The sequence below is a fragment of the Sinocyclocheilus grahami genome, unplaced genomic scaffold (assembly GCF_001515645.1).
Source record: "Sinocyclocheilus grahami isolate Dianchi unplaced genomic scaffold, SAMN03320097.WGS_v1.1 scaffold2.1, whole genome shotgun sequence".
NCBI classification, from domain to species: Eukaryota; Metazoa; Chordata; class Actinopteri; order Cypriniformes; family Cyprinidae; genus Sinocyclocheilus; species Sinocyclocheilus grahami.
In genome coordinates, this window is record NW_015505181.1 from 132,782 (window position 1) to 155,821 (window position 23,040).

Genomic DNA, 23,040 nt, shown 5'->3' on the forward strand with positions numbered 1-23,040 from the left:
GGCTTTGCTATATTGTAAATATAGTCATGGCTAACGCACAACTTAAAGTGGATTGGTAGGTTTTAGTTATCAAACATCATCAAGGACCCACTATCCATTTTATGATAGTAAATATAGGATTTTCATATGTGTTAGAAGAGAAAAAACATCTTAAAATGCCTATGCTGGATTGCAGGTCTTAACTGGTCTTCTAGACTGGTTGTTGTGGTCTGATTACTGGTTTTAAGAGGGATTTTAGGTACTTTTCAGCAGCTCTGGCAGGAAGACCTGCTTAAACCAGCCAGGACCAGCAAACTAACTGATTGCGTCAGCTAGTGGCATCTTGTTAACACCCCTGAGCAGCTTTTATTTTAATCTTAAATTTAGCATTTTTGGATCAAATCATACAAAAAAACGGCTTATGCTAACCAAAAGTGTGATTGGAAAACTGTAGTATGTATCATGTTGTTAATTGTTTGTGAGTATACAATCTCACAATCCAGCATGAGAGAATGCAAATAAACCCAATTTGGAGCGTGTGGACCCCTGAAGTGGTGCTGATGAGAGAGGGCAGACATTCCTGAGATTCCTGATGAAACCACATGACTGACCTTCCCCCATATGTCCACCATTACTTTTCTATTCTCTCTTCTCCTTCCTCTCTCGCCTTTTCTTGTTCTTGCTTCAGTCCATGGAGGACCTCGAGGACCAGAAGCGTAAGAAGAAGAAGGAGAAGATGAGTCTCGGCTCACTTTCTCGAGTGTTTGCCCGGGGAAAATCGCAACGCAAGTCCTTGGATCCGGGCCTGTTTGATGGTACTTCCACCCCTGATTACTATATAGAGGAGGATGCTGACTGGTGATAGTGCTATTGTGTGTGTGTGTGTGTGTGTGTGTGTGTGTGTTTGAGCGTGCAAAAGCGTTTGTGTGTGCCTTCAAATGTATTCCCCATGAAAAATACAGGAAAGAGGAAGAACTGTTGGTTCCTTGAAATGTACATAATGACACTTAAAAACGTCTATGTAAATGAAATATATATTTATATATGTATGCATATGTACATATGTTTACATTCATATAAATATATACATGGGATCATTTGCGTCTGAAAATGTTTATGCTGTTATTATGCTTTATTTGTGGTAATATGTCTCTTTTTTTACAAACTGGAAACTTGAATTACTGCTGAGCATTTGTAAATAGCAACTCTTGTGCACCTTGTATTTGCTGATGTCTTCATGTGGAATGCTTCTTTTTCATGACTGCTTTTACCATGAACCCAGAGCTCCAGGCTGTCTTCATACGCCATAGCATGAGGTCCATCTGAATGATTTAAAGGTGCACTCAGTCGTTTTTTCCCTCATTAAAACATTTTAAATAAAGAGATGAGAGAAAAATATTAACATGATATGATCACATAGATGCGAGCCTAATAAAAGCTGTTTAATTGTGCATGGAGCAGGTCACCGCATGGGGGCCAGCTAATATTACTCATTTTATTTAGGGAATCTTCCTATTATCAGACACTTCAATCTTTTCTGGCTGAAAATGGCATTTCTACATGACATCTGTTAACTTTGTGTGACGCTGCATCCACACCACTACAGGGCAGCCAATGCAACGTTAACAAAAAATTACTGAGTGCACTTTTAATGTTTAAATTTACAATCTACTCAGTTACATCCAGATAGGATGGTTTTCTAAATGTTTGCCTTAGCTGTTCATCTCAGTAATCTAATCACTGAGGAACATCTGCATAAAGGTGGGGTCACATTTATCAAAATTTGGCGAGATTTCACAGGCAAAAAGAGTTCCAAATGCCATCGTCAATAGTGTAGCAATTCATGAAGCAGAGCTCACACGCAAGTCACTTTCAAACCAGGCAGCTTTCTTTTGGTAAACGTGTTAAATTTGCGTGATCAGCTTTTGCCCTCACGTGAAACTCCTGATCACACGATTCCTATTGAAATGACTGGATCTCACCTGTGAAATTGCATCCAGCAATGTTAAATGTGATCGCACCTTAACAGGTGAATTTTGTGTGTTTACCTCAGAGTTACACTCAGACAGCTGCCAAACCAGGATAATGATCATTTGAAAGTGAATATTTTATTATGTATTATGTCTTCTTGCAAGACTGCACCAAGGATTTTTTTTTAATCTTGACAAATGTGAAATGAAACCCTCCCAAAATCTATACTTTATCGTTTGGAAAGACTGCATAAATTATATTTTAGGCAGTGTAGTTCCATTATGATGACAGATTACAAAAGAATGGAGTAAATCAGTTAGAATTGGACAGAAGTTACACTATGTCTCAGACAGGCCTTGTCCGAATCGTTTTTGCGTGGTCCGATGTGACTGCCCCTTTTTGTTAAAAGACATGTAGCATTATTTATTAGACTGTTTCTATTTTAAAAACCACATATTTTATAACCTGTGAGGAGTTATGCTAGATTTTGAAGGGAAGTTTATTTCCACATAGATTATTTACACACAAATCTGGACTATACTTAAACTAAGGTGCTGACCTTACACCAGTAAAGTGCCAAAGGGTTATAGTGCAGCTTGCAGTATAAAAGAAAATACATAGGAATTTTTTTTTTTTTGCTCTCTCAAGTGTGCAAATATAATGCAAACTGAAGAACTCATAACACCCTGCTTCCATAACATTCTTTTCCATTAATGTTAAACCCAATGATGTCATGACTATTGTCTTGCTGACATATCACATATTTCTTTCCGTTTCAAGCTTTCCTTTGCATCTCGGTGGCACTGATTTTTATTTTTTTATTTTTTTATTTTGATCTTTTAAATTAAAATGAACTTCATTCCTCATGTCATTCTAATGAGTTTATGTTGTAAGGTTTGTAAAGTAGATTATGTCAGATATAAGATTCAATTTATTAAAGACCTTTATTTAAAGATTAGAAAAGAGGTCATTTCAATGAAACCAGACTATCTTTGAATTTACAGACAGACTTGTTGAGGAGGTTTTAACATTCTGGAGATTTAAAGAGGAAAACAACTATTAAAATAAAGCTTATTTTAAAATAAAAACACATAACCCAACATTCATGTGCCTTTCTTCTTGACCCTGTGTGTGTGTGTTTGTATGCGAGTTGTTTCCTCTTAACCCTCCTGTTCATGGGTTGCTGTGGTTTGGGGTGACCCCACTCTACTCTTCATTTGTAATTACCCACCATCTGTGTTAACACGTGTCCTAACATCGTCTTACCTCAGTGGATGAGAATGCCCCAAACTCACTACATTCATAACTCATATGAATATGTCAACTGGAACAAGTCTATCATGTACACCGTTATCCAAAACATGAGCACGGTCATGTGCACCTCTACCCAAAACATCATTTCATGACCAACTGATTTTTATTTCATTTAGTTTAAGGGTCTATTTAAAAATGCTACACATTTATTGAGGATTATATCTTTATATATCATAAAAAGTGCATTAAGTAGGTTTCCTTGATGAGAGTTTTCTATTTACAGCCTCGCGAAGGATGCTGGAGAGCTTTTCTACAGAAAATTCAGAGCGATTGGGTTTTTCCTTCTCATTACTTGAAAAGGAAACAGATTGCAATCTCCATTAAAATCCATTTTTCCATAAGCCAGCAGATGTCTCGAACAAGGTCAAGGCTCTGTCTTTGCTTAGACGAGTGCCTGTTTCCTGTAAAGGTTCGAAATAGGTGTCCTCTGCCCCGATGCTCATCAGATAATGAGTTTTAAAGAGGTAATTTTTTCAGCTAATTAAAATCTGATGAAGCCTTAAGAGAAGGATGATTCAGTCTGAACCCTCAGGGTGACTTCAATCTGGTTTTATACCTGCCAGGACACACTTTTAGCATTAGGAGGGCTATATTAGACACCAAATAATCTAAATAATTAGCTGTACATCTAATTCAAACAGATTAAACAGAATATCGAGCACCTTAAAGGGATAGTTCACCCAAAAATGAAAATTTGATGTTTATCTGCTTACCCCCAGGGCATCCAATTTGTGGGTGACTTTGTTTCTTCAGTAGAACACATATGATGATTTTTAAGTCCAGCCATTGCAGTCTATCAGTCGTATAATGCATGGCAATGGTAACAAAATCTATGAGAGTAAAAAAAACATGCACAGACAAATCCAAATTAAACCCTGTGGCTCGTGACAACACATTGATGTCCTAAGACACGAAATGATCGGTTTGTGCCAGAAACTGAACAGTATTTATATCATGTTTTACCTCTAATAGACCACTATGTCCATCATCCGGTGCGTGAGATGTGTACGCACTCTGGCATAGTTTGCATTATACGACTGATAGACTGCAACGGCTGGAGCTAAAAATCATCAAATGTGTTCTAGTGAAGAAACAAAGTCACCTACATCTTGGATGCTCTGGGGGTAAGCAGATAAACATCAAATTTTCATTTTTGGGTGAACTATCCCTTTAAGGATGACATCACTGCAGCAGCATTAGCTCAGCGCTTATAGCTACCTGCTGGTATACAGTGAAACTACAGTTGTGGATTATACAGCATTCATAAAATCTGGTGACTTTGGTGTGGTGGTTTAATGGAATGTGTAAAATATAATAAATTACAATATACTATAAATAACTTTTATAATACAAATTTTTTCTTTATGAATTTAAGCTTAAATGGCCTATTTAAAAAATGCTGTAGAATGAATTTTCATTCAGAAATTTTACAAATAACAAAAAAATTACATCTTGAAATAGTATTTTCTTATAAAATGTACTCCAGTCATTTTTATTTTAAAAAACTGTTTTTACAGTGTAGTCAATGCACTATATAACAAAAAGGACTGTGACCGCAATGTATTTCTTTGTGTTATAGTAAACAATGCAGTAAAATGTTCTAGTTAGTAGATTAGCATAAAAAGCAAGTCGAATTTTCATTCAGAAATTTTACAAATAACAAAAAAATTACATCTTGAAATAGTATTTTCTTATAAAATGTACTCCAGTCATTTTTATTTTAAAAACTTAAAAAAAACTGTTTTTACAGTGTAAACTGTTTTTACAGTGTAGTCAATGCACTATATAACAAAAAGGACTGTGACCGCAATGTATTTCTTTGTGTTATAGTAAACGATGCAGTAAAATGTTCTAGTTAGTAGATTAGCATAAAAAGCAAGTAAATTAAATGTTAGCTTCACACAAGATGGGGAAGGAGGTGGTTTTGTAGTAAATGTCTGAGGTGGTAAATGTGTCTGGGTTGTGTAAGGATAGATAAGGCCTGTCGATGTTGACCGCAGGCCTTATTATGTCCGGTGGTTCTCGCTAGAAAGCAATGAGTAATTTAAGAAGCATTTTAAGAGCAGAAAATACTGAAATGAAACAGGAGGATATGGAGGTGGGTGCTTTTCCTGACAGCAATAAAAAGCTTTCATGTGCAGAATGGATAAGGTATTTTTGTTTTGCTCTCAACCCCTCTGAACCCCTTAAACTTGCCCCCCTCCTATTCCTGCCCCTCCTGACCAATCCAGACTCAGACAGCCTCTCCAGCCAGAACCATCCCAGCCATGTATTTCTTTGTGTTATAGTAAACAATGCAGTAAAATGTTCTAGTTAGTAGATTAGCATAAAAAGCAAGTCAATTAAATGTTAGCTTCACACAAGATGGGGAAGGAGGTGGTTTTGTAGTAAATGTCTGAGGTGGTAAATGTGTCTGGGTTGTGTAAGGATAGATAAGGCCTGTCGATGTTGACCGCAGGCCTTATTATGTCCGGTGGTTCTCGCTAGAAAGCAATGAGTAATTTAAGAAGCATTTTAAGAGCAGAAAATACTGAAATGAAACAGGAGGATATGGAGGTGGGTGCTTTTCCTGACAGCAATAAAAAGCTTTCATGTGCAGAATGGATAAGGTATTTTTGTTTTGCTCTCAACCCCTCTGAACCCCTTAAACTTGCCCCCCTCCTATTCCTGCCCCTCCTGACCAATCCAGACTCAGACAGCCTCTCCAGCCAGAACCATCCCAGCCTATCAGATGGCGAGGAGCAGCTGGAGCGGCTGCAGCAGGCGGAGCTAACACGCAGCAAGCCCATGTCTCTGTGGAGGGCAGTCACTGTGCAGGCCTGGCTGGAGGTTGTCATGGCAATGCCCATGTACATGCGTGCCTGCTCAGAGAATGTCAAGAGCGGGAAGGTAAATGTTTTTTTGTTTTTTTTGCCAGTTCTTACCATTCTTATCATGCATTTTATTTTAGCCCTTTTTAAGACAATGCACTGGTAAAATTTGAGATTTTGGAAAATGTTTCTCTTATAAAGTGTCTTCTTTCAAACTACTAGAAAGAAGACATCCAAAATACGTATTTAAGTGTTTATTTTATTCAACTTGATCTATTTGCATCTGTAGATTTCAGTTATACTTATTTCTGCCTGTTGACAGTATTTTCCGATTTTTGGAGTGATAAAAATAGATATCCAAAATCCCTCTGTAAAAAAAAAAGAAAAGAAAAGAAAAAATTTGCCTGGTTTTATCCAGTGTTCAGATTTCTGTTCTGGACATTTATGCAAATCAGTGTTAATTTAATGAGATAATTCTTCATTTGCATATTTAAACAACATTTCAGAAAACTTGTAATACAAAACAATTGTCTTAATGTACTGTGATTAATCAACTGGGGAAAGTATGGTGATTTCTTTTAGTTAAAAATGTACCCTATTTACCTGTAGTGCCTTACCTTAAAGGCAAAAATGCAAATAACCATAACTAACAAACCATTTATAATCCTCTCCTTGATTAAGTGACATCCTAAGATAACATTCAGTTCATTCATTCAGTTTTGTGGCTGCTGATTAGTACTTTATCTTAATGTCCAACAAATATTTACTTCCCCGATGCTTAAATTGAGCCCTGACGTTAATCTAGTAAATGATTACTCAGGTAAACCGGAATACCTTGCAATGATGTGATGTGATGATGTCACAGTGAGCTGCTTCCTGTTGCAGGTGTTGCTGGGGTTGACCGATGAGGACCTGCAGCTGGGTTTGGGCATCAACAGCCCCATGCACCGCAGGAAGCTCCGTTTAGCTATTGAGGACTACCGAGAAGCAGAGAATGGACGAGGGTGAGCGGCCACACAAACACACAGGTGGCACATATTATAGTGCTTTGGCATTGGTTTTGTGTTACATTTGTGACCCTCAGGCTTTCGAAAGCTGCTGATATGGATCATCACTGGGTGTCTAAGACCTGGCTGAGTGATGTCGGGCTTCCCCAGTACTCACAGGTCTTCCACAACCAGTTAGTGGATGGCAGAGTACTGAACTCTATCACAAGGAGAGACCTGGAGACCATCTTTAACGTCACCAACAAGTTCCATGTTACCAGCATCCTGTCAGCCATTCAGCTTCTGCAAATGCTCAACTTTGACAAAGAGGTGAGAATTTTTTGTATACACTGTTGCATCCACTCTGAAAATATAAAATGTGAAGGAGTTGTTGGTGATATTGTAACGTCTCTGCAGACTATACAGGCACGTCGTGCTCAGTGTGAAAATCGAGATCTGGATCCGGTGGTCTGGACCAGCCACCGTGTCATTAAATGGATCAGAGACATTGATCTTAAGGTAATACAAAGTTCATACAATTTATACAATTTATGCAATTTGTCAGTAAGATTTGTTAATGTTTTGAAAGAAGTCTCTAATGCCAACCAAGACAGCATTTAAACATATTTATGCTTAATATAATGCTATTATGCTTTTTCACTTTTTCAACTTTAGTTAGTCTGTAATGTTGCTGTTTGAGCATAAAAAAGATCTGCGAAGTTACAAAGCTCAAAGTCAAAAGGAGATTTTATTTAACAGAAATCCCTTATTGGGGTGGGGTGGGTCCCGCATATTTTCCGGGATTTGTGATATCACAAAGATCGACGAATGAGACGAGACCTGGTTGAGTTGCACTACAGAAGGCAACGAGTGCTATCACTATGTCGGAGACGTTGTTACAATCATCCAGGTTTAAATCGTTAATAAAAAAAATATGGTAAAATGTGTAACACTAATACCATTTAAAATGATTGATTTCTATTATTATATATTTTTAAATGCAATTCATTCCTGAGATGGCAAAGCTGAATTTTCAACAGACATTACGCCAACAATTAGTTGTGCTGCTTAACTTTTTTTCAAGTTTTTTGTAACAATTTAAAAGTTTTTACTTTCAATTTTGATCAATTGAATGTCCTTGTTGAATAAAAAAAAAGTTAGAAAAAGTCGTGTGTGTGTGTGTGTGTGTGTGTGTGTGTGTGTGTGTGTGTGTGTGTGTGTGTGTGTGTGAAAAGAAAAAGAAAAAAAACTTTTCAACAGTATGTGGAATATTCAGTGTTCTCATATTCAGTATATAAATGTCATAAACATATCTGATAAAATGCCCAACCTGTTGAATGTTGTTTTTTATGCAGGAATATGCTGACAGCCTTCAGAACAGCGGCATCCATGGTGCAGTGATGGTTCTAGATCCGACCTTCAGCGCTGACACCATGGCCAAGGCTCTAGACATCCCCAGCAATAAACACATGATCCATCGTCATCTATACGAGGAAATGAAAGTGCTTCTCAATCCAGCAAGGTGTGTGAAGCTTCATTTCAGTACAGTCATAAGTATTGTATAGTCCCGCAGTATATGACAATCTAAACTGCAAGTAATAGCCTTGTTAGAGCACTAGTAGTCGTCAACCATCAAAGTAGCCTTTAAACTCCTCCAGGCACTCCAGGATACTCGATTCTGATTGGCCAATCGTGCCATCCAGCGATCGCTGTCATCCGGACTGATATAGTACAGCGTTGCCATGTCTCGTGTTTGTAATTTCACATCTCTCGTGTTTGTACAAAGTTCAGCAGTATATTTAAAAAGCTGAATTGCAAATTATAGTTATTAGAGCACTAGTCGTCAACCTTAAAACACTTTTTTAAATTATTTGTCGTTATGCCACTCATTTCAAACTTCAAAGAGCAATTTACGCGGCACATCGGAATGCTCGATTTGCTCAATAGCACCGCCCAGCGGTCGACTGTGAATATCAGTCCGCTCCTCCAAAAAAGGCCGGCGCTACTTTCACATCACTCGTGTTTGTACGCTTTGTCAAATAGATATTGAACCAAGAACATCTTTTCTACTGTATGTAATATTTTTAAGCACCTTTGGAACACAAAATAAAAAAATATGAGCGGTTAGTTACAAAGAATGTTTGCTTTTGAATATCACATTTTTAAGTTTGGTCTTTTTATGCAAAACAAAGGTTGGATTTTTGTGTAATAATATTTTAATTATTGGTAGGTTTTATTTACGCTTATGTAGATTTGTTAAAGGGGTCATATGATGCGATTTCAAGTTTTCCTTTCTCTTTGGAGTGTTACAAGCTGTTCGTGCATAGATAAGATCCCTGAAGTTGCAAAGACTAAAGTCTCAAACCCAAAGAGATATTCTTTATAAAAGTTCAAACTTGTCCACTCCCTCCTAAAACGCCTCGTTTAAACACGCCCCCACATGTCTACGTAACGATGTGGGAAGATTTGCATAACACCGCCCAAATGTTCACGCAAAGAAAGAAGGTGTGACTTTGTTTCTTGCTGTAGTATTGTTGCTGCTGCCGCCACCATGACGTGAAGGCGCTGTGTGTTTCGTTGTGAAAGCAAAACTACTTTGTTTGGTCTTCCAAAAGAGGACACAACTAGAAATCAGTGGTAAAGTTTTATTTTCAGTTCAGTTCCCCTGTTTCCCCTACGGCGCGCATGCTGACCCTATACAGTCTATAATGCTGACAAATGATGCTGACTCTCAGCCTGTAAGTACGTTTTCATATTTAAAGGATTTGCCACTGACGATTCAAACGTGAGTTTTGAGCAGTGTAGACTAGCGCTTGTTGTTTGTCATTTCTCCGATCACAAATGCAGACATGGTTTTATGTTTACGTGGCGCGATGCAATACAACGCGTAAAAAGACAGTATAAGTCATTATAATCAGTAATGATGCCCACTGGATGCAACAAATGCCTTGTTTATAATGGGTTTTATTGTTTTTGTCTTGTCGCACCGGGACACAGCATCACAGTATGGTAAAGGGTGTAACATTTCCATCACACGATTGAGGTATTCGACCAATCACAATGCACTGGATAGCTGGCCAATCAGAGCACACCTCGCTTTTCAGACCGATGAGTTTTGTAAAAATCTACGCGTTTCAGAAAGGCGGGGCATAGAGGAGAAACAATAATGTACAGTATGTGGAAAATAATGTGTTTTTTTAACCTTAAACCGCATAAACACATTGCATTACACCAAATACACAAAATAATGTTCTTTTTTAGCAACGTCATATGACCCCTTTAAAGTTTTGTGGCATTTAAAAATGAAATGTGAAAATGTCATTTTAATAAATAAATATGAAAAAACTAAATGCCTTAAATCTCTCTAAATTACTTTTTAACATATATTGATTAATATATAATATACATTTCATTTCATTTATATGTTATAATTTTTTATATTTAATATACATTACTAAACTTCAACTCAAATCAGCATTTCATTTACCTGTATTTATTTATTTGGTGATTAATAATCTCTGCAGAATAACAGTAACTGTATTGACTTTACGAGTGTGACTGAGCAGTATTTCTGTCTTACAGAACTAACCAGGCTCAGGACTACAGGAAAGAGGGGACTCCTACACATTCTCCTGTCTCAAACTGCCGCAAAACTGAGGAAGGATTTTCTCCCAGGCAAAAAGTTGGCAAGGTATGGGCTGTCCTGTTGTTGACACAACTTTGTCTGTGCACCTACATGTTATTGTTAATCTGTAAAAGGATTAAATAATATTTCTGTCATTCCACAGAGCCCTTTGAGATTCAATCCACTGGTCACTGTTGGGAGAGACTTGACTTTTCAAGGCGGCTGTGGATCACCACCCAGAGAAGATCGCATCAAGATCCTGCAGAGAACCAAGGGCAGTCCCATGCACGGTTACTCAAGCATAGAGATTACTAATGTCTGAGGGCAATGGTTTGTGTTTGCCTCTGAAGATTTAGGAAGGATGAATCTCCCCTAATTTCTAAATGGACCAAATGAGCTCAGTTATTTGTAAAAGAGATTTGAGAATTGACCAATTGCACTTTCGGGAATTTTGTATTGGCACTTAATTAGAAATGTTATAGACATGCTGCATTAAAAACCAAATATTTTGTTACTAACATAATACATAGATGAACTTGTCCTGATTCCTGTAAATTTCAGTCAGAACTGTAGGTATGCAGCTAAAAATCAATACCACATGTCCAGATGTCCATTCCCTCTATCAAGGTCATCACAACACTGTGCTTGTTTAAGGTTACAGAAAATGCTGGAATGAGGAATAGAGCTGTCAATGTATTGTGAAAACAATTGAATGCCTCAGTGAAGTCTTTTCTTTGTTTTAATACATCTGTTGCCATCTGCTAAGATGTTTGTGTTTTCACAAGCTTCATTTGCATATAAAATTAAAAGCAACCACCACTTTAGTAGCAAAGTAGTATGGATAATAGATTAGTCTCACAAGGATCACTCCAGTTTAATTGAAATGAGTTTTCCCACATTCAAAAAAAAAACTTTAGGGGAACGAAAGAAAAGAAAAATGTTTTATTATTTTATTCCCTGTTTGTGATTTTTAACATCTCTGTCTTACCATGCATGCAGTTCAGTTAGTTCAATGGAATATATATGTATATAAATGCATTGCACAATAAGGAAATGAAAGCGTGATCTGGTTGGAAAGCCTTTAATCCTCTCTTTAAGGAGTCAGAGAATCATTTTCTGTCACAAGCAGGGTTCCCAGAGGAATGTATGGAAAGGTAAAATGCAGTATACATTCTACAAGCCAATGCAGCACATGCATGGCATACTCTACAGCTGTGTTTTTCCACATGAAGCCACAGGGCAATGAGAGCAAAGTTCTGCAGCTCAGTGTGCAACAGCATTGGCCTTTTCTGCAAACAGCCTCTGTCATTGGGTCCACACAGCAGGTTAGATTACACGATTCGATTAATATCTTATTTTCAGATCTTGTTTAAGATCTGGTCAGGAATTGCAACTATGAATCACAGATTTCCTGCTGGGTTTGACGCAGATTGTCTATTGATAGATAGTGTGACGTCAGTTGCACAGTATACCAGCGCTAGGAGATGCACAGCTCGAGACAGTAACGGTGTGTTTTGCAATCACTAATCATTTTGATATCACTGTATCTTGTGGCATTAGTGAAACTGTACTTTTGAGAAACATTTGTACATAGATACATACCATGTGTCATTGACACAATAATCTGTATAAAAAAATAAAACTCTACATACATGTATTTGAGTGTTGGCTTTCTGTTTGTTTATTGGTTTAGTTTTATATATTATACACTGCTGTTCATAAGTTTGGGGTCAGTAAGATTTTAAGAAATTAATACTTAATTTTAATTCATTATAAAAAATGAATACTTGGATGCATTAAATGATTAGATGATCAAGCATGACAGTAAAAGCATTTATATTACAAAAGATTTCTATTTCAAAAAGATGTTGTTCTTATGAACTTTCTGCTCATCAAAGGATCCTAAATAATTATTAACGTTTTCTCAAAAATATTAAGCCGCACAGAAACAACATTTTAATATTGATAAAATCATGTGTGACATTGAAGACTGGAGATGTGCTTTGCCATCACATGAATAAATTACATTAAAATAAAATTAAAAAGCAGTTATTTTAAATTGTAAGAATACTGTACTTCACAATAATACTGTTTATATTTGGTGAGCATAAGTGACTTCTTATAGCCTACACACACACACATCGAAACTGCTATTGTAAAAACCTCTAGGTAATTCCCAAGGAAACCCTTTTCCCCCGGCGTGTAGGACCACGGTCAGCTGTTTTATCTCTCTATGAAATCCGACTCGCTTTAGGACCAAGCGTCCTACTCAACTCTTTACAAATGAGGAGTAGCACTCGATTGATTTTGAACAAAGTTCCTGTCTCTGTTTAAGCCCTCAAAGTTTCGAAGCAGAGAGAGTGGGACTGGAGTTATAGTATTCATACAGCTTTTCCTTCCTTAAGCGAATGAAAGGATCCCGAGGACGTTTGTTTCACCTGCGGCTGGGAGCGACACCTGTCTCAGGTACTTTCATGACACAAGGAGCGAAGGGCGTTGAACCTCCGCGGAACTTAGCTTAGGCCATAAACTTTAGTTTCACCTTGTTTTTTGTCACGTTTGGCGTTATGCGGCATCGTTAAGGTGTTTGACTTCGCTCACAGAAAGTAACACCGGAGCGTCTTTAGGATGTCACTGTTACAAAGTTTCTTTTATTGTTTCAAATAACTTACTTTACAAATATCGGGAATGACAGCCAGAATCTTCCTCGTGATGTTTCATGTCAGTAAGATGACATTCATACATCAATTATTCATGTTTTATCGTATTTGTTCGACAAGATTTGTTTGTAAAATTGTCGCTCAATCTTCACATCTGATGTCATCGTTTTTTTTAAACTAATAGTAATATAGTTTGAGTTCAACTATAGTGTATTGTCTACAGTTGGTCAGTCATTTTAATCTTTAAAACAAAATCTTTAAGGTCTTTCATTTCCCCAGGGTGGTTTGTACTGTAAACAAATGACGCTGGGAAACGGCAGAAATACGATCTGCTAGGGTTGCCCTTATAAAGGTTTACCATGGTAACCGGCACATTTCCAAGATTACTACTTATTGTTAAATCTGAATCATAAATTATAATGGTATCTCTTCCAAACAGTGTAATGCTGCGTTCACACCAAACGCGAATAGAGCGTCAAATTCGCGTCTACCGCGTCTAGTTTGCCGCTTGAACATTTTGAATGCATTCGCGCGTCTAGAGCGTCCGAGGCGAAATCCGCTTCTTGTGGGAGGGGCAAGTGCTAGGCGGTTGTCTGTTTGCAAGATGGCTGATGTTGATCGAGCATTCATCGAGAGAGTTACCGCTTTCCAAAAGTAATTAACCTGTCCCGTGATTTCTTTTTCCTCACACAACACTGTCCAGACACACTAAAGTATATTGGTTGTCTTTACATTATAATACATGTTTCATATAATCAAGATTTAGATATGGAATAAATAGCATTCAATACAAAATGAATATGTGTCATATATTGAAATCAAGTTTTTATGTGATAAAACACTTGCTTTGTTGTGCATTAGAACCACACCAGGCATTTAGTCATATTTCAAAATAATTTATTCAGGCCAAACATAAAATAATTTGAATATAAACTTAAAAAAATACAACATGTACAAACTATTTACATACAGAGACAGAAATAAAAAGGACCTAGCTTGGAACGTGGAAGAGCCTCAGGGAACAAAATGTAGGAGAAGAGGAAGCGTTTGTCTTCTGCGTTTCCTGCAGAGCCTGCTGCCTCATTTTTTTTTAAAGCCTACTGTGGGCTGTGGGGGCCGACACTCTTCCAAGCGAGGTCCTTTTTATTCCTGTCTCTATAGAAATATGAACTTGTGTCATAAATCTCTGGGTGACTGCTCACTGATAATATCAGTCGTTCCTCCATTTAGAATGAGTGACTCCGGGCGGGCCTGCCGCCACAGCAGCAAGCAGGCTCCTGATTGGTTAACGCGGCGCGAATTGACGCCAAAGTTAAAATTTTTCAACTCGGGCGTCAGACGCGAATTCGCGTCAAACGCGTAAATGCACAAAAAGCACCATTCGCGCGAAACGCTCAATTCGCGTAATTCGCGCGTCAATTCGCGTCTTCCGCGCCGCGCTAAACGCCTCATTCGCGCCGCGAGACCTCCAGACGCGCGTAAACGCGTCTTTACATTGACTTTACATTGACTTAACATTGAAATCATTCGCGCCAGACGCTCTATTCGCGTTTGGTGTGAACGCAGCATAAGAAACTTACAGAATCACAATTTTTTAAATTTCATTTGTGATGTGGTTTCCACAGTAACAATAGGGTATACATATCTATGGTAACTGAAGGTACGATGGGTACCATGGTAACCATAATGTCTGCTTGTATCAGTATTATTTATTTATTTAGTCATTTAGCAGACAGTGCAGAGCCAGTGGTGGTTTTGTAGGCAAACATTAATGCCTTCAATTTAATGCGAGCAGCTACTGGTAGCCAGTGTATTAAAGTATTAAATTATATTTAAGTTGACCACGGATTACACTGTCAAATCTGTTTCAATTTTTTTCATCTTATTTTACATTAAAACAAGACAATCTAATATAATTCAAACATGCAAATTAAAATGGAACAAATTACACAACAACATTTTTTTTATAAAACAACATCTGTAAACCGTTTTATATTATTTTTTGAAACCACTTTAAATAATTATATATCACTATTAAAGCTCATTAATTAAATTTAAAAAATAAATAAATATAGTCATCAATTTCAAAGTAAAAGATTGGTTTCTAACCTCATGTTTTGCTTTCTCCATCTGTTAGGTTTCCATAGGTTTCTCTCCATCTTTGAATTAGTGGAGGTTTTGGTTTAAATCTCATCTTTGTAATTCACTTCATGGCCACAACCCTAATTACTCCAAAAATATGTTTCATAATTCGATATGGAGGGAGTTTATCAAGAATAAGGCTCTCAGGACATATTTCAGTCACAAGATTTAAATGCTAAGTCCGTCTAATCACTTTTATTTTAAGTTATCTATTATGATGATTGGAGTATGAGTATAAATGAGTGTGACTGGCCTTATTTTACCCATAGTTACAAACTAATTGTATTTAGTTTGTATAACAAGTGTTATAAAAACATAATTTGTACTCTAGACAAGATACAAATGCAACCAGTTCATTTTATTGAATTATGATGTAACAATCCTGCCTTGTATTCTGTAAGAATAAGTTCAGATAAGCTCAGATAAGGTCATGGGGTGCATGTTTAGATGGGGTATTTAGTGACCTGTGGTTCAGTGTCTGTTTATTTCAGGATAGGGAACAAGAGTTACTCTGTGTATTTGGACAGGCCTTCCTGGTCTTTTGTCATATTTCCCTATTTTATGTTTCTTTTGTTTTGACCAGAATTTAATGTTCTTTGCTCTCATGGACTCCTTTGTAGACGTGTCACGTACCCAAATCTGCATGGGATTAATATATTGCTTTAATTTAAGATTGGAATTGTGCAAAAGAAAAAAGAAGAGTCATTTTGTCATAGCATCTCTTTCCTGAGGATGAATTTAAAAATCCATTTGAATAAGACTCTTCCTGCTAGTCTTGAGAAACATATGCAGGCTTTTACATTTTAGTGTGCACATTTTGCAGTGCTTGTAATGTCTTGTTCTGTGAAAAACATGTTCTATTAGTGCCCCTAAACATGTAAGGCTTTCTCCAACTGTACACTTTGTTTCTACACAGACTATTGCTCTCTTTCCATCTGCATTCCTCATTCCGCTCAAAATATGAATAACTGAATCCTTGATTTCTTTTTTCCTCAAGCCACTTGTTGTAAATCGATATTATTTTTGACGGTTTACTCTTCTCCTTCAAATAAATGACACCCACAGGCAGATGAGTCATTCTGAAAGGTCCCACAAAGCCTGCAATTGTGATGTCTTTTTTAGTGGTCTACCTGAACACATAATGTAAAACGTTCATAAAAACCACTCCAAATGTCACCTTAAGATAAAACGTGCATATCCACAGCCGCCTAACATTGCACATTTACAAAAACATTTACAGAAGTAGTTACCTGTTGTAACAGGGAAATATTTTAAGAGAACGTCTTATATAAATATACTAAAAATTGTGAGCATTTTGCAAGGATAAAATGAATTCACCTACAGGGAATTTGGTTTTGCTAATAGATGAGGCTGTTTGCTCAGTTTTAATGTGAATTTAGAGTAGCTTTTACCTAAAATAACACCCCTTCCCCATTTTCATTCTGAGCACAGTGAAGTGCCCACATTCACAAGTGAACAATGCTGTGTTGTTATGGCAACAGTTAGTGTACGGCAGCAGCCTAACCTCTGTGCACTGGATCAGTTTTAGGTGATTTATTTTTTCATTGCTTGAAACCAGTGTCTTTCTGATGGGTCTTAACCTTTACTTTAGTTTTTTGACATTTTGTTGAAAGCTTTTGTTGATGTTATGAAAGTGAGTATGGATGTGGGAACGATTATGGAAGTGTTTGTAAATATTATCTTTAATGCACTTATTTTATAACATTGAAAGTATGTAATAATGATGCTGACATTTGAGGACATTTGACATTTGTTTCTTTCTCTTTTTATCACATCCTGACGAGAACATAAAGCTTTTTAGTGCTTGTGCAACAAAAAGAAGATGAAATATATGTTCATCGGTTGTGTAGTTGATGCTTTATCTGTGTTTTTTTATTATTTTTGTACTGTTACGTGTACAGAATGATGGGAAACATCTTGTTGCACAAGCCTTGTTGACTCATAAACCGGCTAAATGAGTTGCACTGTATTTTCTGCCAGGCTTTATGGTTGTTCATGAACAGTGCACAAAATGCCTACAAACTGATTTTTACATTCAACATTCAAAATAATGTTAGCTATAATTCTTTGATTGACCACTTCCTTTTGTATCAAAGAAAGTGACTTACTCATAAATGCAAATCACTGTACTTCCATTTAGACCATATTTCTGCCATTTTCAATATCATTTTTATAGTACAAACACCATTTTCTCAGAAAAATTATTTGACTTTATTATAGTAATTTTGTTTAAAAGGGGAATAAAATGGAGAATCAAAATGTACTTTATATTTACACGTATAAGAGGTTACTCTGCAATTAAAACATATTGCAAATTTCAAAACTCAGAGCTAACTCCCCAGTTTAAAATATTAATAATTATTTTCTACCCTTCTGAAACGCCAGATTTGAAATCAGAAGTATCGTGATGTCTGATGTCATGATTTTCCCTTAACACAAGGAGGTGTGTTCTGCACAACTCGTGTCTGTCCATCAATCACAAGAGGAATACTGCTGTTAGTTAAATAGAGAGAGACCTTTTTGTTGCAAAAAATGTTACAAACTTTATGTAGTAACCTCAAGAAACAATATGAAATTCTGAAACTGCATTTTATGACCTGTGATCAGTGTAAGGGCTCATAACAGATGAAAGGGGCGGGCGAGGATGTAGTGGACAAAATAATTGGACAAGTCCAGCATACAGTGCCTTGCCAAAGTATTCATACCCCTTCATTTTTTCATGTTTTATGTTGCTGCCTAATGTTAAACTACTTTACATTTCTTTTTTTCCCCCACAACAATCTACACTCCACACACCATAATGACAAGGCAAAAACACAATTGTCAAATCTTCATAAATTTATTCAAAATAAAAAAACTGAAATAAGTATATTGCACAAGTATTCATACCCTTAACTCAGTACTTAGTTGAAGCACCTTTACAGTCTTTGGTATGATGCAACAAACTTTGCACATCAGCATTTGGCAATTATCTGCCGTTATTCTCCTCACCTCTTCACCTCTTTAGTTCTGTCAGGTTGGATGGGGGCAGACGCACATTTTTAGGTTTCTCCAGAAAAAATTTTTTGGGTTCAAGCCCAGGCTCTGGCTGGGCCACTCAAGGACATACATAGAGTTTGCACAAGTATTCATACCCTTAACTCAGTACTTAGTTGAAGCACCTTTACAGTCTTTGGTATGATGCAACAAACATTGCACATCAGCATTTGGCAATTATCTGCCGTTATTCTCCTCACCTCTTCACCTCTTTAGTTCTGTCAGGTTGGATGGGGGCAGACGCACATTTTTAGGTTTCTCCAGAAAAATTTTTTTGGGTTCAAGCCCAGGCTCTGGCTGGGCCACTCAAGGACATACATAGAGTTTGTCTATAAGCCACTCTTGCTGTGTGCTTAGGGTCACTGTCCTGTTGGAAGGGGAACCTTCTGCCCAGTCTGAGGTTCTGAATACTCCGAATACTTTCGCAAGGCACTGTATGTCACCAGAGAGAAGTTTGTCTTTTCATTGGAAGATCGACTCACGGCATTACAAATTATAAGGTCAAATATGAGTCTGGCATGACATAAAAACAATACTAAAATTTTTATGAAGATTTGTAGCAAGTTTTATCATGTACATGGTAATCCTTTCCATGACATGCTAAATGCTTTTGTTTGAGAGTGGCGTTTTTGTTGTGGAATCTGTCTCCAGTGATCTGAAACACAGAAACCCTTTTCTTCTGATGCTTGGGCACCATTCCCAGTCATTTCCAGGAAGTATTTCCTCCTCATTGAAATATAATGTTTATAACGTTTATGTCTGTTTTTTGTTTTCGTGTCACAGTGCTACTCTCATCCTCCACATTTGGGCCACTCTTCCGGGTGTAAGTGTATGCTCGTGAGTATTGAAGAGGAGCATTTACAGCTATGTGCTCCAGTGGGCAGCCTCTGTGTTCAGGAAGCAGGCGTTCACCCATCAATAGAGAGGGCAGTAGCTCAGGCTCCCAGTATGCTCTCTGTGCACTGGGGGTGGGCCTAGTGGCACTCGGTGTTGTCATGATCGTGTGGAGCATAGTCCCTTCTGAAATGACACAGCTTCACAATGCTACAAACACGAACGTCGGCAGTGACAGCGGTGATGAAGGGAAGACATCGTCTGTTGCATTTGTGCTGGTTGGAGCTGGTGTTGCCATGTTGCTCCTTGCTGTATGTCTCAGGGTGAGGAACAAGAAGCAAATGAGAGAACGGGAAACTACAGGTGCAGGCGGTGCTGATTATGTGGATAATGTCCATAGAGATGAGGAGTGAGTACTGCTCTATACTCATTAAACTTTCTCTCTCTGGTGTTACGATAAGATGAAGGGGTTAATGTCCAGGTTTTTGTATAGGGATGCACTGATATTAAAACCCTATACAAAAAAAAATATTAAAGCCGATAAAGATACGCTAATAATTATTTTCATGACCAGTAACATATAAATCCCTGATATTAGTATTAAAATGTTTTTAAAAATCTGTTATTTAAATGCTACAAACCAATTTAAGCATCAAAACAGCATAATGTACAGTATAAAAGTCTGAGATGTATACAATTAGAGAAAATAATATTTCTTTCTTCCTTCCTTCCTTTTTTCTTTTAACGTAATTGATACTTTTTCCCAGCAAGGATTATTTTAATTTTTTCAATTTTTATTTATTTTTTTACTTTTCATGCATCAAAGAATCATAAAATAGAAATATCAAGCAGCATAGCACAACTGTTTTTAATGTTGATAATAATAAGTAATGTTATTATGTTATAATGGCTGCTGAAATCTCAGCTTTGCCATCACCGGAATAAATATTTTTAAATAGAAAACATTTATTTGAAATGGTGGTATTGCATATTAGAGTTTTTAATGTATATTTGATTAAATAAATGCAGTCTTGGTGAGATTCTTAAAAAAAAAAAAAAAAGTTTTAAATACTGATCCTACACGCACACACACAATATTGCTAAATTAATAAAAATTTGAAATGAATAACAACAAAAAAAATCTCTTAATATATCATGCATCCCTAGTATATTGACCAAATATTATGTTCACCTGCATGCAGCTCATGTTATCATTTCTCTATGTATATATAATATTAGATCAACTGATGAACCAGCACCCAGCTATGATGTCCCCACCTATGAGGAGGCAGTCACCAGTGGACAATACCCTGTTCGGCAGAGCAACTTGCGACAGAGCTACCAGCTGCCCTCGTATGAGGATCTGATTGCTGCCGTTGAAAATGAAGCCCAGCAGCCTAGAGAAGGTAATGGTCAAGAGGCCTCTCAGCCAGCTACTGGCCCCGGACCCCAGCCTGCGGCACCTGCTCGAAGCAGCAGCAGGGCCAGTCGCATCCTCAGACCTCTCAGAGTGCGCAGAATCAAGTCTGAGAAACTCCACGTGAAGGATATTCGTTTGAATATCCAAAACCCTGGACAAAGTGGGGTGGTGGCCATTGAACCGCTGACCCCACCACCACAGTATGAGGACAAGCCCCCTCAACTACCCACAGAAGTAGTGTAATGATTTCGATCAATGGATTTTGTTGAGTGTTGGCATCTGTGGGTTGTTCGAAAAATGTTGATTCATCTGTGCGGAAACAGAAATTTTAGTTTGAGCTATAAATGTATCTCAAAATCTGCCAAATTATGAAATAGGATACCTTCATGTGCGCTGTCAGTGCTTCTTGGACAAAACACTAAAGCCTACTTGAATGTTTTTTTTAACAGAACTTTTTATATTTGAAGAATGGATTAGATTAGAGTAGTGTATTGTACTTTTTATTTAAAACTCTGAGGAAGGATATGAATGCCACAGCGTGTCTCTTGAGAGAGAGAGAGAGAGAGAGAGAACACGAGAACTACACACGGTTCTTTGAACTTCCAAAGAACTACACAGTTTACTTCCAAAGAACTCCACTGTACATTGCAAAAAATACAAATAAAACAAATTATTATAAAAGAATAAATTACAACTGAAGAATCCCATCAAACTTTGGTTGCCATGTTGGAAATGCCAAATACTGTTTTTGGAAATAACAAAAAAAAAAAAATTTGTCAAAAACATTTTTTTTTTCAAGGATTTTAAAATGCTATTTTACATCTGACTGTTCTAGTTTTTCTGCTTAATTTTTTACTCCGAATATATAATACATTGAACCAGATATTGTACTGTTGTGCCCATAAAATGTAGTGATGGAAAATTAATTTATAAAATAGAACATTTAATTCCAACTAATTTATTCAGTACCACTCCCAACTAATAATGTAATACATTTTTCAGTATGTGTTTGTTAACATTGTGTCACTGTCTGTTTTGTTTGCAACTGTCTTTTTTTCCCCCCCCAAATGTATTGTTCACTGTATTTTAAGGGTGCAAGGTTTAACTTACTGAAATAGAATGGAATTAAAAGTATTCTCAAAACTCATAGGAATATTTAATGTTATTGTAGAACAAACTCTGCATTAATATGAAATTCTAATAAGTGATATAAAAAGAAGGGTTTGGATAACAAATGGAAATGCACCTTGGGGGACTTTTGTTTCTTGGGGAACTCAACACTTAATTACTGAAGTGCAAATGAGATTTTAAAGATGGACTAACTATTCCACCTGCAGTTTGATGGGACAAACAAGCCATCATGCTGCAGATTGACCACTTTCAATTATAAAAATATATCGTTAGCCAACATTTGCAGGTAGCACCTTTGAGTTGTTGTTTAGTTTGTTTTAATTCCGTTTAATCATTTCATTAGGGTGTAGAATCCTGGTAAAAGGTGTGGCTTTGCTTATAGATTTACTTATGACAAAAGGAATAAGATTGTGTAATTGATACAATTCAAATTTTAAAGCAGAAAATACCTGTATTTTATTTATTTCTTGTGGGACATAATAAAATTATTTAAATCTGTTTTTGTTCATCTTTATGGTTCTTTAAGCTGAGAAATAATGTGCTGATTTGTAGCGCCACCTAGTGGCTGAGAATCGTCTAAACAACATTGAGTTGCTGTCAATGACAAATTTGATTGCACTTTTCTAGCTGTAACTTCTAACAGCATATTATGCAGCTCGTTTGACTTTGTATCTAGCTTAACAGAGTGGATGTGGTACGATGTACGACATGAAGGGGAGTGAATGACAAACGTTTTCATTTTTGAATTATTCCTTTAAGACAACAATTATTTATCTTTTCTCAGTTGAAATTGTAATTGTAGTGTCACTGCCGATGACAACTTTTTTGTACCATTTTCCCCCTCTTCATTTATCATCAAATCTAGCCTATTTTCCCAACCTACTCTCACTTACTTTTTCTCATTTCAGACATCAGTCAAACTTGGGGGTCTGTATTGTGACGGGTATTTGAAGCCAAATCAAACTGCATTCATGAGTTGCCCCCAAGAGCTTAACATATAGTCAATCATTTCAAGAACCAGGATTTCGTAGAACGGTGACTGTGAACTAAGGGTTGAATTTCAAGCAACCCCAATTTAGGCTTATGTGCCAAAATGAACCATTAGACAAAC

The 23,040-nt window shown here is 36.9% G+C and overlaps 2 protein-coding genes across 2 annotated transcripts in view; both read left to right on the forward strand.

Moving 5' to 3' along the window:
• Nucleotides 1–12,280, forward strand: part of LOC107597004 (kazrin-like) — a 140,537-nt gene extending 128,257 nt beyond the window's left edge. Inside the window, exons 9-16 of the mRNA XM_016287929.1 lie at nt 668–794; nt 5,954–6,153; nt 6,960–7,078; nt 7,159–7,390; nt 7,478–7,579; nt 8,416–8,582; nt 10,643–10,751; nt 10,849–12,280. Of these exons, the coding sequence (XP_016143415.1) occupies nt 668–794; nt 5,954–6,153; nt 6,960–7,078; nt 7,159–7,390; nt 7,478–7,579; nt 8,416–8,582; nt 10,643–10,751; nt 10,849–11,007 (1,215 nt within the window). The 3' untranslated portion in view covers nt 11,008–12,280. The remainder of the gene's footprint in view (nt 1–667; nt 795–5,953; nt 6,154–6,959; nt 7,079–7,158; nt 7,391–7,477; nt 7,580–8,415; nt 8,583–10,642; nt 10,752–10,848) is intronic.
• A 654-nt stretch (nt 12,281–12,934) lies between these two features.
• On the forward strand, nt 12,935–22,421 carry tmem51b (transmembrane protein 51b). Its single transcript, XM_016288034.1, has 3 exons — nt 12,935–13,151; nt 19,328–19,787; nt 20,618–22,421. Exons 2-3 carry the CDS (start codon nt 19,411–19,413, stop codon nt 21,039–21,041), a joined length of 801 nt encoding a protein of 266 aa, XP_016143520.1. The 5' UTR covers nt 12,935–13,151; nt 19,328–19,410; the 3' UTR covers nt 21,042–22,421.
• The last annotated feature ends 619 nt before the right edge of the window (nt 22,422–23,040 follow it).